The following is a 14,512-nucleotide window of genomic DNA, read 5'->3' on the forward strand; positions in this document are numbered from 1 at the left end:
CTGAGGGACACCAAATATTCATTGGGTGTCGGACACACCTAGGTGCTGGGAGGTGCTGCAAGGAATAAGACAGAATTCCAGGGCTGCTAACAAAAGGGTGCTAGGTATTCAGAATGCTCTAAGACTAGTCTGAAGTTTATTTGATAATATATCAGTTAAATGATCATTCAGGCAATAATGAGAAAGACTGACCACATCTAATTCTTGGGAGCAGGGCCTCCACCTGCAGCTGTGTGTCTGCCCTCTCCCTACACATACCTACTATCATGATGTTCCCATGTAACACAGTTAACACACTAACCACAGTTGTTCCCTGCCATGTAGCTTGGAGACTTCCCGCCGTCCTCAAAGGGTCCAATGGATTCATCACGGAGTCCCAGGGGTCCGATGTGCACTCTCAGAGACAGACCCTTGTGCCTTAACAATTCTCAATACACTACCACATCTCAATCTGCCACATCAAACTAATCAGCCTGCCACTCTAGAGGGCTTGGTCACCAATGGTACAGAACTTCCTTCCACGCCAGGTGGAACTAAGCCAATCGTAACATGTCACGCAGTGTAGGTTTGAACAAGGATACCACCTTATGCCCAGGAATGGGGACTGTCTGGCCCACCAGCTACCCAAGGCCTCCAAAATCATGGGGTCTGGCACTGCCCAGGCAACTACAGTAGGACTTGTAATTCAGTAAATCTGTAGCAAGACGATTCTTGGTTTTAAGATTTACTGTATCTTTATTGGAAAGGCAGAGTTACAGAGAGGAGGAAGAGTCAGAGAGAGAGAGAGAGAGATCTTCCTTCTGCTGATCTACTTCTCATATGGCCAGAAATGGCTGCAGCTCAGCAGACCTAAACCAGGAATGAGCCATGAAGTTCCTTTGGGTTCCCCACTTACATGCAGGGGCCTAAAGACTTGAGCCCTCTTTCGCTGCTTTCCCAGGCCACAAACAAGGAGCCGGACTGGAAGCAGCTGGGACTTGAACCAGCACCAATATGGAAATGCCAGCACTGCAGGGGCAGGCTTAGCCTAGAGTACACCACAGCACGGGCCCCAAGGCTAATTTTTAAGTTGATAATTCCATGTGGCATGTGAATGATGCTATATATATATATATCCAGATGGCCCTTGGCAGAAAAAAGGTAACCACCCCTTCCCCTAGAACACATTTTATATTTCCCTATATTGTTTTCCTAACTAATAGGACTGTTGTTAGTTACAATGAAGTCTGAATTCTACTTATTAGATTTACTTATTTATCTGAAAGAATTAGAGAGAGGGGGAGGGAGGGGGGAGGGAGGGAGGGGGAGGGAGTTGGGAGGGAGGGAGGGGGAGAGAGAGAGAGAGAGAGAGAGAGAGAGAGAGAGAGAGAGAGAGAGAGAGCGAGAGCGCTCTTCCACCTGCTCATTCATTCCCTAGTTAGGAGTTTCACCTGGGTCTCCCACATGGGTGGGGGAGCTGAGCATGTGGGTCATTTTCTGTTGCTTTCCGGGCATTGGCAAGGAGCCAGTTGGGAAATGGAGCATCTGAGATTCGAACTAGTACCCATATGGAATGCTGACCTTGCAGGCAGCAGCTTAAGCCACAACACCACAATGCAGGCTCCAAAACTTAAATTTTAACACTAGTATGGGCAAATAACCCATCTCTTGCTCTACATGCTCCTATTTTAATTTTCTCTTAAAAGAAAATTCCACTTGAACTTACAGTTATGCTTAACAGCACCGGCACAAATTGTTAGAAACTGGGGCCAGTGCAATCAGTGTTATGTTTTAAAAAGCAGTATTTTAGGGGGACCCCAGAGTGGAGCAGGGGGACAGGAGGAGGCTTGTATCCCAACCCTGAAGACTCCCAAAGCCTCACCAAGGACTATCAGTACGACCACCGAGGACTACATCCCTACTGCCAAGGAGACCACGGGGGAAAAGGAGTGCCTTCAATGGCCAAGAACTCTGAGGTCACCCACCCCCATTTGGATCTACAATGTGGGATGGAAGAAGCCCAATTCCTGCCTTGCAGGATCCAGGGTCATCGGAACGACAACCAGGATCCCTGAGCAGTCCACAGAAACAGAAGAACAGTAAACTTCCTTCGAAACAAGGGAGAGAAGCTTTCTCTGGCCCTTGACTGCTTCCAACTTTGGGTCCCCACCCTCTTTTGTAAGGACCATCAGGATTGCTCCAGAAACCCCTCATAACAAACAAACATATGAACAAACAAACTAGAATAGATAGACAGAGAACAACTAGGAAAGCTTAGAAACAGACAGGAAGCGGCTAGCCGGGATGCACTTATAACTCACTGGGTGGGACACAAAGATCAGTTACTCCTCTCTGGGGTGTTGAAGATTCCTCTGCACACCCCTCCCAAAAACGTTCACCTAAACTGTTGACATTTGTCCTGTTAAAGTTATAGAGTTAGACTACCTGAAAAACAACCAGGTTCAGCAAAATCATGCTTCAATGCTATAAAATGCTAAATACTAACACTGAAATAGACAAGAGACAGCTGAATAGCAATCTATAGCCATTTTAAGGTATATAGAACATGGCTGAATATAAACCAAAATTGAAATGTCTATGAGGAAGTCACAGGTTGTGGTCGAGAACATGCATTTCCCTAGTAACATATTGGTTAATCAATACCATGTCAATTAATGCCATAATGTTGTAAATGGTTGTAAATATTATGTTGGGTTTTTTACTTGATTGGGATGATACTCTGCTGGTTCTACCTTCAGACCAGAGATGGTCTCACCAAGAAGCCATTGAACTTACCAGGACAATAAGATGCTGGACTTTATGATTGGTCAAAACCTCCAATGAAAGAATCTCAACTGAATTTGAACTATGGAAATGCAACAAGGAGGAGCAATCCACCGTTGGGGGGGGGGGGTGTTGGGGAGGGGCGGGGGGAATTCCAGTGCATTAAAAAGAAAATGTGTCACATAATGCAATGAAATTAATAAATTTAAAAAAAAAAGCAGTATTTTATGTTAGCAGTATTTGTAGATACAAGGGCACTTGAAAAAGTTAGTGGAGGGGCTGCTGTCATAGCTTAGTAACCTAAGCTTCTGCGTGTGGTGTGGCATCCCCTCCAGACACTGGTTCAAATTCTAGCTGCTCCAATTCTGATCCAGCTTCCTGTTTATAGCCTGGAGAAGCAGCAGACGATGGCTCAAGTCCTTGGGCTCCTGCACCCATGTGGGAGACCTGGAGGAGGCTCCTGGCTCCGGGCTTCAGATCAGATCAGCTCTGGCTGTGGCTGCCATTTGGAGAGTGAAACAGCAGATCAAAAATCTCTTTGTCTCCCCTTCTCTGTATGTAAAATCTACCTTCAAATAAAAAGAAAAATAAATCTTACCAAAAAATCTTGTTATTAATCTGCATTGAAACACCACTCCCCTCCCCACCCTACCCTCCAGGCCCAACCCATCACGTAACTGTTCTACAAGAAGGGAAAGAAGGCACAGAATCAAAACCAACCTGGCTGAACGTACCAAAAGAAGGCAGGACAAGCCCACCGGTCCTCACTACGATGCTGGAACGTATGCTTGAGTGCTCACAAAGTGAGGACGGTACTGTGGCACTCACCACAGGGCCAGGAATGGCATGCTGCGGATGAGACTCAGCATCCAGTTTAATCAGGGGGCTCCTCTGGATCCCCCTCTCTCAAGCTCTTGGCATGAGGTTTTCAAACCAGCCTACATTGTAACCCATCACCAGACAAAGAAGCTGTGCATGATCAGCTTCCTCCCCAACCTTCCCTGACACCCCAACACACCCCCCCCCCCCCCCGCCCGCCACCTGGACCACACCCGCAGAGGCTGGTGAATGCTCAATCACTGAATGAAATCTAAAATTGTAACTAAGGGCTGGGGTCCAACAGCATCTCTCCCGGGGTGATGATTTAGATAAGCAAGTGATGTTAATACCAAGTTATTACTATTTTTGCAACCTCCTTTTAACCCCTAGTTTAACGTAACACAAACCAACACATATAAGTAAACATTCAGCACAAATCACTCATCCTCTTTGCCTAACATGATGGAGAGTGGAGTGGATCTAAACACAGAAAAATTATTACAGGAACGAGGCCAGATGATGGAAAGATGTGCATACGGGAACTTGAGAAGTTCATAGAAAATGAAATTAAAAGCCAATTTTTGGAGGAGCAATTTTTGAAATCCACAGGTTTGTTTTTGTTTTTGTTTTTAAATAATATTCATTTCCAAAAACTTTCTGAAGACCTTTTCAAGCACGGATTTCAAAAGCTTCTGCACCAAAGTAAACCTGAGCAGACACAGCTCCGTTCTGCTGGTTCACTCCTCGGATGCGCCCACCAAGGCCAGGCCGAGAGCCAAGTGCAGGGAGCTCAACGCAGGCCTCCCCAGTGGGGAGCAGACACACCCAGTCACTGGAGCTCTCATCCACTGCCTGTTCTGACAAGAAGCTGGAGCCAGAGCCAGAAAGCAAACCTAGGCACTCAAACCAGGGACACAGGCACCATGACTGAGGGCTCCTAAATTTACCTTTTAATCGCATTTTCAATGAAGCTTTTGAAGCACTCTGTACACATTTGAGGACCAATGTAACAACGCAGAGACCTAGCTGGCAGTCTAGTCTTCTCCTGCAGACAACATCCTCCTTCAAAATCACCAATTTGATTACTAATTTGAAAAGGAAACAGGAGGCATCACAGAATAAACCAACAGCTGTGGGTCTTCTGACTGTGAGATCCTGTGGCCCTTAACACCTGAAGGAGTTCCCACTGTCTGGAAGGGCTGTGATGATTAAGTCAGATAATATGCAAATCAACTTGCCTGACACTCAAGGAAGGCAAGGCAAAGGACTAAACCTATTCATACGTGCACTGAGCCATGGGTAAAATCCTTACATTGCAACAATTTGAAAAGAGCCCTTGAATAATATCATTATGTTGCAATGAGCCATTTATTCTACTCCTGATCCCAACTAAGTCTTCCGGGATTACAAATGGTCTTCAATTAGGTCTTAAGGACAACTCTGGTTTGTTCCTAATATCGCCTATTTCCTTACATTCTACCACATGGCTGTCTCTCCTGACTTAGGGTATAGACAGAGGCCAGTAGTTTGGACCAACCCCAAGTCTAAGGAATACCCTTGGTAACAGTGACAGAAGCAAGGCAGGCGTACGTCAGAAGGGTGCATATACATACAGCTCCTAAGCAGCTTCCCAACACTGTCAAAACCCCAGGTCACATTTTTTTTCTCCCACTGCCTTCCATCCCAAGAGACAACACTTAAAACTCAAGAAAATGACTGGGGTACAAGGTGCAAAACCAGTGCCTTCTCTGAGCTTTTCTGAATGTCCCTTATTTTTCTTCAGGGGAATCCACTCCCCATTAGCTACCTTGCCACCCCATCATTTCTTCCTCTGGAATGCACACAGCCAGTGTCATGGATTTGACGAGCCGACTCAGCCTAGGCAAGCTGCAGCTGGTTTGTCTGGCCTAGTTGAAAGCAAAAGAACACTCCTTTCTTTGCACATTCTGAAAACTTCAGGCCGAAGAGTCAGTGACCATCTCTGAGGCATGCCCACACATTATGCTCACGGTGCTACAGAAGACGCGAAGGAACATCAATGGACAGGGCTGCTTCCTGTTTTTCCTACCAAAATGGAGTTATTACAGTGTATTGGAAATCATCTATTAAGGAATGTTGGTTAACCAGTCACCCTTGCCAAAATCAGATATGAAAAGAAAACAGAAGTTGGCAACAATTTTAGTTCTGATATTTCTCTTCCAGAACTATATTAAACAAGGTTAATCTTTGAAGAAAGCATTAATTTTCTTGCCCAATTTAAAATGAAACTCGAAGACAGTTCATAACCACAAATCTTGGGAATTCATAAAAGACTAAGTTATGTGATTACCTCTACTGTTTTGGTGAAATCACCAATTTTGTAAAGGACTTATTTTTAGGTAGAAATGCTTTAAAATCTTTCTAGCAAAAGGTTACCAAATTATATTTTTAAGCAAGCAGCTTCTAAAAGGAAGTGAAACTGAGGGCTGTATGAAAATATAAAAGCAGCCTATGAGATATCTGTAGTTTTAAACAAAAACATTAACAAGTATAGCATATCTTGTTCTTCCATAGGGCCAGCAAATTGAGAGTTTGGTTTTTTAAGTTACAAAAATAGGATGGAATAATTATATCTACTAAACTCACAGCAGCCTGGTCAATGGAGAACAACACTGTAATTTTTCTTCAAAGGCAGCAAATAGCAAGAAAAGCCAGGGATTCTGTAACATCAGGAGAAATTCCAAACCCTTGGGTGCCATTTAAAAGCACAACACTCATTTCAGCTAAACAAAGAGGGAGAGACTTAAAAATCCTCAAATGTAAGGAGCTACTATTTATAAAATGTATGCTTTACAAATGTATCGTCTACATCCTCAATTTTCACATCCAAATATCAGATATTGAAGGAAATTGTAAAATTAGAAAAACCACAGAGGTGTCTTTTTAAAAAACAAATATTTAGACAAAAGGGATTTTTCAGACCTTTATTACTGAGATATAAAAATGCTTGAAAATCTGGTGTCCAAGTTTTGAATTTAAGGTATGATTGTAACTACTGTTTAAAAAACAAAATGAAAAATTCAACTGGGATTCTGATAGAACGTTATATCATCAAAATTTTTTCTTCTAAGACTTAAAACAGCAAATAATAAAACATAACATGCAATATAAATAACTAAAAAGTTATTTGATGCAACTATTTTCCTCATAATCAGATTTATGCTGACAGACTTAAATAAATTTCAACTCCCATGTCAAAGAACATAGGAACATATATTTCAAAAACATAGGAAATCAGCATTTTACCAGAGTGAAATCTTTACTCAGGACATTTGGGACAACAGTATTCTGATTAATAAAATGAACTTTTAAAAAGCTGTCTATTCAGCAGTCTGCTATTTTACATATTGTGCCATAACAGACCTCTTACACACAAAAAGGGGGTATTAACAGTTATAAAATGTAAAAAAATCAAGCATGGGTGGCCCAGTCCCACAATTCTATCTGCCCCCAACTTGGTCTTCTTATTCCATGTCAAGGCCTGCCACTAAACAACTTTTGTATTTTCACTTATACTACACTTTAAATATATAGAATGCTGATGTTTGCTAAATTCTTGAATCCCAAAAAATCAGGTCTCATGAAATTAGGTAAAATTAATTTCTCAAACTGAGTTGGAAAGATGACTTCTTTGGAGTTCACCTACAGTAACAAACACTCTAAAAGATACAGTTTTAACCTAACTTGAGCAGCAAACAGGAAAGCCTTCACAGAGGAATGTAACTTCTGAATACCAATTTACACGTACAAGTGCACAGGGGAAAATACCAGTCACAGATCTCCCCTTCGTCTGAACGCTGCCATGGTGCAGCACTTAGCATATTTTTTTAGGATTCTTGTGTGGGGGGGGGAGCAACTTCTAAGTAATAATTTGATTTTCAACAACTAAATCAAGGACACACAAAGTGCCACTCTAGCTCTCTCAGCAAAACCACAGATTTCCCACTGTCAAAACTCCTCTCACCAGAAGACATACTTTGCTCCAATAATAAAGGTCAAGGAATTCTACGATGTAACGAGTGCCTAGCACCACAAGCATTTCTACCAACTCAAAATGCCCACCAAGACGTCGCGCTCCGCACGCACCAGTCAGATTTCTGTGAAGATCAAGGGTTACGGCTGTCACACTTAAAGTCATTTTCTTCCGCAGAAAAACTCCCAGGAGCCCAGACAGGGCGAGGCCAAAGAACCGTTGGACTAAAGTGCCTCCAACGGATCGTCCTCCGCATGCACCGGAAGACTCCCCGGAGCCCCAGCCCACCGCACCGGGGGAGGCAGTGGGGGGCGGCCCTGCAGCTGCCCCCAAGCAGGCAGCCCCGGTGCCCACACCGCGATCCCACCCGGGTCACGCCGGAGGTGCTGGGGGAGCCGTCACCACCGCTTTCAAACTGAATGGCTGACACATCCGGTCCTGGCTCCGGCACCACTCGGCCGATTGCAAACTTCAAAGGCCAAATTCAAACTCCCAGCGCAAGTCACTCAACGTCTTAGGCGAGCAGAGAGTGTGCGTGCCCGAGAACACCAGAAATCCCTAAATTAGGGTGCGGTGCGGGGGGGTAGGGGGGTGGACGCCAAGTTAGCACACCCGCACGACCTGCGAGCCTCCTGCAGACGGCGGGACACCGCTTTGACAGGGGGTTACCCTGCGGTCCGTCCCGAGCCTCTGCAAGCCCGGCGCGCCGCCCGCGCCCAGGGACCCGCTGCCCCGACCTGCCCGGAGACTCAAGCCCTGCCTGTCACGTCCTCGGGGACCTGCTTTCTCCTTGGTCCTGCGTGCCCCCCACTCGACCTTGGGCGCCTCATCAGCCCTGCCTGCCGCAGGCTTGGGCCTCGCTCCCCAGGACCCCCATACCCCGGCAGCCAGGAACACCCGTTCGCGGGGGGCGGGGGGCGCCACTGGGCTGCTCCCCGTCCCCTCAGCCTGGCTTTCTGGAGAACCCCGACCTCCTCAGCCCCTACAAAGCCAGCCGGGTGTGTGTGTGCGTGTGTGTGTGTGCGCGCGTGTGGTGGGGTTGGGGGAGAGCAATCCGTATCTTTTCGCAACCGCAGCCCGCAGCGCGGCTCGCACGCCTGTCACATGTCTGCAAACAATAACAAACTCTCCGGCACGTCCCCATCCCGGATCTGGGGCGCCGTCCGACTCCGAAGGGGTCCGGGGTACTCGGGGTTGGAGGGGTGCGGGTCCCGGAGAAGGAGCGCGCAGTCCCGCTGCGGCGAGCTTCAGGACGCTGTGCGCAGTGCCCGGGATTCATTCATTGCCCGTTCGCCCGCCCGGCCTCTCCTACCACCCTCCACCACCACCCCAATGCCCGCCGCACCCCCACGACCGCGCTGCTCACCCGGCGGGGGCCGCTGCAGGAGGCTGCTCTGAGGCGGACGCCCGCTTCTCCCCGGGCTCGGCCCCCGCGGGGCTCGGGGCGCCTCTGTCCGGCGCGGCCGACGGCTCGGCTGGGTGGGCTCCGTGAGGCGGCGGCACCACAGCCTGGAAGCCGCCGGCGCTCGTGCCCGCCGCCGTCACCGCCGCGTCCGAGGGCTCGGGCGACGGGGAAGTGGAAGAGGACGGCGGTGAGGCGCCGAGGAAGAGCGGCGGCTCGGGCAGCTGGTCCAGCTCCACACTCCGCACTTTGCGCAGCTGCCGCCGCCGCCAGTCCGCCCGCTCGCGGCCCGCGCTGCCCGGATCCCGCAGCAGCCCCGCGGCGGCGGCGGCGGCGGCGACGACGACCCCGGGCACGCTGTTCGCCTGGAGGGCCCCTCCGCCGCCGCCGACCGCCTCGGGGCTCGCCGCCCTGGCGCCCGGGAAGCCCGACGACGAGGCGCGATTCCCCGCCGCCGCCGCCATTTTCTCTCGCGGGCTACATTCGCTCGGCCCCTGCGAGGGAGGGAGGGGGCGGGGAGAGCGAAGGGGGCGGGCGGACGGGCGGGCACTGCGCCGCCGGCGTGGGGCCCGCCTGCGCCAACTGAGTGAGCGCGGCCGCGCGGGGCGCCCGGCCCGGGGGCCCGACGGGCGTGAGGGAGGCCGGGCGCGCTGGGGTCCGGCGCGCGGGGCCTGGAGGCCAAGGGGGCGGCGGCAGGTGGGACGGGGTGGGCTGCGCTCCCGGACCCGGTGCGCGGGCAGGCTAGGTGGGCTCGGAGGTGTGAGGGGCGGCGGCGCCCTTGGGCTCTGCGCGTTACCCCCGCAGCGCTGACCAGGTAGTGCGGGCCGCGAGCGGCCACCTGAGGAGACTCCCCCGGCGTTCTCACGCCGCTTCCTTCCGACGCAGCAGAGTCTCAACCCGGCTGGCCGGGAGCTGGTAAAGGAAGCGATTCGTTGGCACTTGGGTCCTGTCATTCGCCGCGCCCGTGGCTGTGGGGCGTCTGGGGGATTCTGGTACAGACCGGTCTCCCGCCGCACCCCCTCAGCCCCCAACCCTGCCTGGGGCCGCGCAGGTGGCGGCCAGGATTGTCGCATACTGCAAAGCGAAAGCAAACCCAGGCTCCGCACAAGTGTCGCGGCTCACCAGAACACTCAAGTTGGTGTTCAGGAAAGCGTTCCTTCCCCCTGTGTGCCCCGCTGCACCCCGGTGTTCCTAATTGATAAACCTCCGCGCTTATTAGACTATCGTGTCCACCTCCCGTCGCTTTGGATGCGAGACACCCCCGCTCCCGAGACCCCGAGGGCCTGGAAGGGGTGGGAGGGTCCCGGCCGACCTCTCCGGAAAGGCTCCGTGCACAGAGCCGCAGAGAGCACGTTTGGGGCAGGAACCAGTCCTGTGCCAGGAAGTGCTAGCTCATGTCACCCCGCGGCTCGGATGCGGCTCGCTGCACGTCCCTCTTTCCCGACAGGGTCAGGCGGCCGTCCCTGCGGGGCTGGCGGTGTCGGACGTGGTGAAAGCCTCCTAGGCCAAGGGAGATTCGACTGGAGGGCACTTCGGCGTGGAAAAGGCCACCCCTGACATGTTTGACAAGTCTCTACCCTTTGCCCAACCGAGTGGCGTTTATCCGCACGCTCCCAGGAGCAGCGTTTCTAGATTGATTTTGTGAAGTATTGAATGAAATCAAGTTCCCACATATAACTGTTCAGACAAAAGCCTTAACTGTTTAGAAAATAATCCCTCTGGGTTTTCAGGTAGAATGTTAGCAAGGGAGCGTGATGGTGCGAGGGGCCCTAATGTCAGACATCCTGCCGCTCCATCTGTCCTATGAGATCGCTACATCCAACGGTATACATTTTGAAAGTCGAAGTAAATCTGTAGAGAATTTAAAGTCTACATTTAGGCTGTAATTATATGCTTTTTAATGGCAGTCAAGTGTATCGTCCAAACCAAACAGTAGTTATTTCCCAGGTCTTCCCGGATTGTCACACCCACTAAACCCTAAATTGAACAGGGTAGACTGTTCTGCTTCGGATTTAGATCTCGAAGCTTTTAAATGTGCACGCACTTCCTCGAATACCCGTAAGTGGGAAAAGTAAGGTGGAACTCTTTAGCCATTCAGAGTGGTTCCAACTGGCCAGCTTCGGAGATCGGAGCTGCAGGAGACAGCATCTCCGGCCTCCTCCATAGCGATTGTAGGGGACAAAATGAGAGGGTCTGGGGTGCCACGCCATGGAGAGGTTGCCATTTTCTGACCTCCATCTGTCACTACAAAATACCACGGAGAAACTTGAGTGATGGATTTCCGCCTAAATTTTGGTGCTTTGAGCTATTTTCCCTTACATCTTTTAGGCAACTCCTTGTACCTCAGGTGGTTGTTTTGCAACTGTATACAGACATGTTGATAAAAGAGGTTTGTTTATTTACAGGAGAGAGAGAGAGAACTCTGTTCTGTTAGTTTACTCCTTAGATGCCCACAGCGGCCAGGACTGGCCTGGGGCCAGAGCCAGGAGCTGGGATGTCATGCAGATCCCCCACCTAGGTAGCCAGGAACCATACACTTGAACCAGCACCAGGGCTTTCCATGGTCTTCACAGGCAGGAAGCTTAAGTTGGGACTTGGATCCTAGAACAGGACCCAGACACACCGGTGGAGGAGGTGGGTGTCAACTGCTTAGCCAAATGCTCAGACCTCCGTGGAGATTTTTTTTTTTGAAAGGAGAAAACTTATCAAAAGATGTGTCTAGTTCTGCTGCTGCCATAGGCAAACACAAGGTTGCCTTTGAGGAGCATGTAATTCTGCAAAAGTGCACTGCTACACTTTGAGTCTTAAGGACAGTTAAAGCCTTTAGGTCTGAATTCAGGGCTGCTGGATCCAGTTCGGTATCATTACACCGAGACCTGTGTCGGCTCTCAAGCTAATACAGAACTGAATCGTGTCAGTTTGTTTAATGCCGTAAAGGACACTTGCGTTTCTCCCCAGGTTGCTTTCACACCCAGAACTCCCGTTACTATTTTTGTAGGCGTTGTTGTCCTCCTCACTGTGACCTGGAGTTCGCAGCAATGTCGGGTAGGGCTTAACAATTTAGGTAACCTTTCAGCTAGTGCTCTACAGATCACTGCTTCTGCGTAATGCTTCTGGGAATCACCTAAGTCACACTCCAACTCTGTTACCGCATTCACTCAGAGGATTAATTTTACCACTGGGCACTTCCTCGTCATGCATAAATACCACAGACTCCAGATTGAAAAGGCTTACTGCACATGGGCTGTAGCTCATTCATCATGTATTTATCAAGTGTCTACTCACACATTGCTGGGAATATAGTCTGTTGTTTTTCAGTTCTGTAAAAATAGTAAAATATTCCCATCTATACTTTTTTTATTTTTACTTTTTATTTGAAATAGAGAAAGAGACACAGATCTTCCATCTGTTGGTTCACTCCCCAGATATCCACAATAGCTGAGACTGGGCTAAAATACAGCCTAGGTCTCTCACTTGGGAGACAGGGACTCAGGTGTTTGAGCTATCACCTGCTGCCTCCTGGGGTGCACATCAGCAGGAAGCTGGCTTGGAAATGGAACTGAGACTCCAAACCCAAGGCACTCTGTGTGGAGCAGGTGTCCCAAGTTTCGTCTTAATCCCTGTGCCCAAAACTTGCCCCTGGGAATATTTGTGCGTATTTATCAAGCTGACTCTGATGCAGCTTCTGAGTCTTCAGTAGGGAAATATCCTCATATCATATAGCTCTGTTTGTGACACCTGTGTCTTAATTGCATGTAAAACCAGATGGATGATCAAACAAAGGCTGGGGTTCCACCAGCCTTCTACATATTCGTTATGGAATACTTGACCAGGTTCTAAGCTAGAACTTTTCGGATATCATACTTCCCAGGTGTTTCAAACCATAAACTGTCGCTTTCTATGGGATAATGGACCCTCTGCATGCTCTAACTGACACTGTGTCATTGACTTTCTCACCTGGGAGCGGATCACAGCCGTGGCTGGTGTGGTGTGCTGCATGCCAATGGATGCCTCAGCACAGCAGGTGCTCAGGGCCACTTCTGTTCCCCTCCAAAGAGTTCTGGCCCCTGAGGAATCTATTGTACTTCTTCCAAAATCTCATAGCACTTCTTATAACTGTCCTTGTGAAGTCTAATTACAGGGTATACTATTGATTATGAAGTTAATAGAATGTGAATGTGTGCATGCACCAAGTTATTCTAATGAAGTGAAATATTTTGGAAAAGAAATGAAGGGGAGACATTGAAAAACAAATCTGTCAAATTAGTTGCGGATGTAACCAGTGTAAAAGATTGGAAAGTGTATTTGTACTCACTTTGTTTTAAAGAAAAATTCTAGGCATTGCAATATGTGACAAAGATACATGAGGCTGTGAGCACTGGACATAAAGACCAATGCCCTGCAGCCCAATACTGGCTAAAGTCTCCTAACCAACCAAAGCAAAACCAAATAGGGGTGGGCATTGTGGCACAGCTTTTTAAGATACCACTTCAGTAGGCAGGCACGGTGATGTGCATGGCAGCTGTCTGTCTGCAGGGTTGGCATCTGGTATGGGCTCTGATTTGAATCCCTGTTTATGGCCTGGGAAAGCAACAGAGGATGGCCCTCCTGCACCCACATCGAACACTCAGAAGAAGCTTCGAGCTCCAGCATCAGATTGGTGTATGGCCCAGCTCCAGCTATTGCAGCCATCTGGGAAGTGAATCAGCTGATGGAAGATTCTCTCTCAACTACTTCAAGTAAAAAAAAAATATATATATATATATATATCTATATCTATATCTATATATATATATATAGATATATATATATAATTTGGGATGCCTGTATTTCATATGAAAGTTCTTGTTCTGACTATGGCACACTTCTTCTTTTAAGATTTATTTATTTATTTATTTGAAAAAGCAGAATTATGGGGGGAGTGGGAGAAATACAGAGAGCTAGACAGAGAGCAAGAGAGAGAGCGAACTCATTCATCCGCTGGTTCACTCCCCAGATAGCCCCCAAATGACTAAGCTGATCTAAAGGTAGAAGCCAGGAGCTTCTTCCAGGTCCCCCCTCATGGGTACAGGGGCTCAAGCACTCGAGCCATCTTCTGTTGCTCTCCCGGGACACAGCAGGAAGCTGGATCAGAAGTGGAGCAGCCAGAACTAGAATCAGCACCTACATGGAGTGCCAGGAATGCAGGTGGCAGCTTTACATGCTGCACCACACAAAGCTAAATAATTACAATAACTATGGGAGTCTCTTTTCTTAGTAAGTCCTCCAAGCTTTCTGCATGTATTTACAGGTACTATATACTTAAAATCAGAAACCACATTTTATAGAAAATACTGAAAAAGAGTTGAATCGGCATTTTATATTGAAGAATAAAACTACAGGGGCCAGTGTTGTGGCGCATCAGGGTAAGCTACTGCCTGCGACACCTGTGTCCACATCAGAGTGCAGGTAGTCATCTTGCTTGTTCTGCCAGGGCTAGCAAGACGTCAGAATAGGACTCAAGTGCTTAGGCCACC

General features: G+C 48.7%; 1 protein-coding gene across 2 annotated transcripts in view; it reads right to left on the reverse strand.

Moving 5' to 3' along the window:
- The window catches only part of MAP3K1 (mitogen-activated protein kinase kinase kinase 1), a 75,215-nt gene extending 65,738 nt beyond the window's left edge, over positions 1 to 9,477 (reverse strand). The window contains exon 1 of one of the 2 annotated variants that reach the window (XM_004583803.2): positions 8,961 to 9,477. In XM_004583803.2, coding sequence (XP_004583860.2) covers positions 8,961 to 9,460 — 500 coding nt within the window. In that variant the 5' untranslated portion in view covers positions 9,461 to 9,477. Of the gene's footprint in view, positions 1 to 7,707; positions 7,900 to 8,960 lie in introns of those variants that run through there. The other variant, XM_058680191.1, reaches the window with a different exon arrangement.
- Between the last annotated feature and the right edge of the window lie 5,035 nt (positions 9,478 to 14,512).

The sequence above is a fragment of the Ochotona princeps genome, chromosome 23, assembly GCF_030435755.1.
Source record: "Ochotona princeps isolate mOchPri1 chromosome 23, mOchPri1.hap1, whole genome shotgun sequence".
Taxonomy (NCBI): domain Eukaryota; kingdom Metazoa; phylum Chordata; class Mammalia; order Lagomorpha; family Ochotonidae; genus Ochotona; species Ochotona princeps.